Genomic DNA, 4,358 nt, shown 5'->3' with positions numbered 1-4,358 from the left:
ATGACCTTACTCCAACAGCTGCCAGATGGGATCATGATAAAGTTCTCAAATAAAAAGGACTACCATTGACAATAATGTATCAAACTGAGAAACTTGACTATTAAAAAAATATTTTAAAATGTTTTAAAAGAAACATGGTTTTAAACAAAAGCAATAGAATTATTTGAAAGATCAAAGAAAGCTTGGGTCACACAGAAAATTTGATAAGAAACCAATCACTAGAGGAGTCAGATGACTCAGATGTGCTCTCAAAGGGCGGATGGTTGCATATTGTGGAATTTCCTCTGACATGATGCAAGCATGATGGTGCACTTGTTCCCTATTCTTACGATGATATAAAAAGCCACAGGAGTTCTCTGCCCAACAGAAGTCCTCTGGGACAGCAGAACTCACAAGCATCTAGAACGAGAGCCAGAAGAAACCTGACAAAAAGCCTCTTGTTCAAATATGACTTCCAAGCTGGCTGTTGCTCTCTTGGCAGCTTTCCTGCTCTCTGCAGCTCTGTGTGAAGGTAAGCACATCCTTCTAATCTACAGAAGTTTCCTGTGTCTAAATGTGATGCTCAGATAGCAAGATTATCCTTCATGCCTGGATAACAAGCCTCCTTTTTATTCAGCAAGAGAAAACCATCTTTGCAGTCATTTACTGTTAAATTGAAGTTTTCATTTTTTAGGTGGTATCGATATATTTAGAAAGTTTGATTTATATAAACATTCTGTTCCTATCATCATTCATACTCTGTAGTATACAAATAATTAACATAAATCTATAATTTACAGTATATTTTATTGGAGGCCACATTTACCCAAATTATCTGTTAATATTGAGTAAGGTAACTCAGGTTATTTTACTCCATGTACTATTTAATTGACGAGCTTCAGGCAACTATCAATTGCTCTTTGGCCTAAAGACAGATTATAAACCTTATTGGGATCCCTCTTAAGAAATACAGTTAAGAATGTTTGGGCTTCCCTGATAGCTCAGTTGGTAAAGAATCCACCTGCAATGCAGGAGGCTCTGGTTCTATTCCTGGGTCAAGAAGATCCACTGGAGAAGGGACAGGCTACCCATTCCAGTATTTTTGCTCTTCCCTTGTGGCTCAGCTGGTAAAGAATCCGCCTACAATGTGGGTAGACCTGGGTTTGATCCCTGGATTGGGAAGATCCCATGGAGAAGGAAAAAGTTACCCACTCCAGTAATCTGGCCTGGAGAATTCTATATTTCATAAGAGGGATCCCAATAAAGTTTATAATCTGTCTTTAAGCCCTCTTATGAAATACAGTTTAGGATGTTTATGGCATATACCATAAACATTATACATGGTATACGGCATATGTATATGTTTTTAAATGTTAAGGATTTTATTAAGATAGAGTACAATCTCTGGGTAACTCACATATATTTCTATTAATTCCTCCTGAAGGCAGTTTCCCTTTTGGTGAATCTTAGTTTGCTTGCCCGGAGAAGGCAATGGCACCCCACTCCAGTACTCTTGCCTGGAAAATCCCATGGATGGAGGAGCCTGGTGGGCTGCAGTCCATGGGGTCGCTAAGAGTCAGGCACGACTTCACTTTCACTTTCACTTTTCACTTTCATGCATTGGAGAAGGAAATGGCAACCCACTCCAGTGTTCTTGCCTGGAGAATCCCAGGGATGGGGGAGCCTGGTGGGCTGCCTTCTATTGGGTCGCACAGAATTGGACACGACTGAAGTGACTTAGCAGCAGCAGCAGTTTGCTTGCCATTAATAACACCGTGGTATCACAGAGGATTATGCAGTGTTGAGGAGGAGAAAATGTACCATGAGGATGTCAACATTCTCCAAAGACAACTCTAAGTCTTTATACCATTCAATGTTGTTAGGAATGATTCTTTTTAAAACAAAGAGAAAAACTGAAGTCAGAGCCTGAGAGAATATCCAGCCATCGATTTCAGGGATAAGTTTGCTGAAGATGTGATGTTTACCAAACAGATACTCACCAAATGATCACATTGGAATTAATAAGCATGAAGCAAGCCAAGCTGTGCTTATGGATGAAATAAATTCTTAATTTTTTTCCACAGCTGCAGTTCTGTCAAGGATGAGTACAGAACTTCGATGCCAATGCATAAAAACACATTCCACACCTTTCCACCCCAAATTTATCAAAGAATTGAGAGTTATCGAGAGTGGGCCACACTGTGAAAATTCAGAAATCATGTAAGTAATTTCAAAAGTGATTATTTTACTTTAGTCAGCCTAGAATTGAAACGTGGAAGAATCCAGCAAAGTTCTAGGTACTGGGAATACATAGTGAGAAAAATAGAAAGGAAAAATTCTTTGTCTCCATGGCATTTAATATGGGACTCTAATAGCTAAAAATTAGTTTGGACTTCCATTTTATGCCTGTACTCAAGGAACCATGACTTGAATGGCAAGGTGGTGTTTGAAGCCCATGAAATATTGATTTTAATCATATCTCTCTCATTTCAGTGTTAAGCTTACCAATGGAAAAGAGGTCTGCTTAAACCCCAAGGAAAAGTGGGTGCAGAAGGTTGTGCAAGTATTTGTGAAGAGGTAAATTTTTCTTGAATTTATATTCTTCATTTATCCTGTGACATTTACTCCAAAAGTCAGCCTTTACATTTTCTGCTGCTGCTGAAAATTATTTTCTTTTAAGTAGTTGCTTCTTTGATTAAAAAAAAAAAATAGCAGCAATAGTGTGTTTGTTGTACTCGTGACTGGGAGATCATATATCTCAGTTTGTCCAGAGAAGTGTGTGTATATGCCTGTGCCTTCTGTCATTGGTAGAGCTCCCTATAAATCTCAGAAATATTCTGGTTTAGATAACTTATCTGATCTCTCTATCTGTAGCTGAAAATATAGAGCATTTCTAATACATGAATATCTAAGATTCTCTTAATTTTTATATTAAGTGTATTTTTAGGAACCATACCTTTCTCCTTATTAGAACATTGCTAATTTTTAAACTTTTTGTTTTCTTTTATTTATTTTCAGAGCTGAGAAGCAAGATCCATGAAAAAGAAAAAACAACCCCAAATCCTTTTTCCATTGCTTCCAAGAATTCCTCAGTAAAGATGCCAAAGAAACTTCAAAACAAATCTACTTCAGTGCCTCATGTACTGTGTGGGTCTGGTGTAGGGTTGTCAGATAAAATACAGGATGTCCAGTTATATTTGAATATTAAGTAAAACGAATATTTTTTCAGTGTCGCATGTACATTGTTCCATGTAGGACACGCTTATATTTTAGAAATTATTCATTGTATACTGTAAATTCCAATCGATCTGGAAATCCTGCTTTTTTGTTCTCAGTTTTTGTTAATCTTGCAACCCTAGTCTGCTGGCCAGGATTCCCGAGTGCCTGTTCAACTGCGCCTTGGTTTCTTTATTCCTAAACTGGAGAAAAAATCTCAGCCATCTTTTTACCTCACAGAGTAGTGAGGACATGTGGAAGCACTTTAACTTTTATTTGGTCATGTAAATTATTTTCAAGTGTAACTTATTTACCTATTTATATATTTATTTAAGTCTCAAATACAATAATGTTTGTGCATGAATTTGGAGAAATGGGAAAGAAGCATTGTTGATAAATAGTATAATGATGATAGTAAATTTATACTTATTTTATATATTAAGTAATGTTTTGATCAAGATTGTTATATTGTAATCATAGTTACCAGATTAGCAAATGAAAAGACACAAACAGAAAGGACTCTTAGTCAATTTTTCTTTCAGATAAACAATGGATAGCGTTTAGTATATAAATACATAATTATTTATCTGAAACTTTAATTGAACTGGAAGTCCTACTTTTGAGATGCCTGGCCTAGTCTTGCCCTTATTACACAATGATGTGTTGAATCATGTGAATCCTGAGACTATCTTTCCTACATCTGTAAAAATTTACTAGGCAATATGAATTAAGTAATTTTTTGTATTATTTATTTATTTATTCTGAACAATTAGAATCTCATACTTTAAATTATTGTGTATTTGAACATAAACTTTATTTTTTACTTTAAGATGCTTTTATATGTTCACAGTTCTTTCTACTGGTTTTGATAGTATGAAAATATGAATATAACTATAAGACATTTAAAATAAAATTCATTGTCAGAGTCATCAGGAGTTTGTCTTCATTTTTATTTGGTAATTTTAAGATTTGTTGCTTTATTCATTTATATTAAAAAATCATGTTTCAATTTAAAAAACATAAATACTTACCCTTAATATTTTATATATTATGTGGGAAATATATTTGCAGATAAACATAACTCCTTTCCAGAGATAGATTACAATCAGTAGTCTTTTCCATAGAATGATGGAAATTTTCTCAACTTCCCACTGTATACCATT

General features: G+C 35.1%; 1 protein-coding gene across 1 annotated transcript; it reads left to right on the top strand.

Moving 5' to 3' along the window:
- Positions 1-444: 444 nt before the first annotated feature.
- Positions 445-3,087, top strand: CXCL8 (C-X-C motif chemokine ligand 8). Its single transcript, NM_001290920.1, is given in 4 exon segments — positions 445-511; positions 2,064-2,199; positions 2,473-2,556; positions 2,998-3,087. Coding segments are annotated over 4 exon segments (306 nt in total). The 5' UTR covers positions 445-447; the 3' UTR covers positions 3,020-3,087.
- Positions 3,088-4,358: the final 1,271 nt, after the last annotated feature.

Source organism: Bubalus bubalis, chromosome 7 (assembly GCF_019923935.1).
Source record: "Bubalus bubalis isolate 160015118507 breed Murrah chromosome 7, NDDB_SH_1, whole genome shotgun sequence".
Lineage (NCBI taxonomy): Eukaryota > Metazoa > Chordata > Mammalia > Artiodactyla > Bovidae > Bubalus > Bubalus bubalis.
This window is presented reverse-complemented; position numbering and strand designations above follow the sequence as displayed.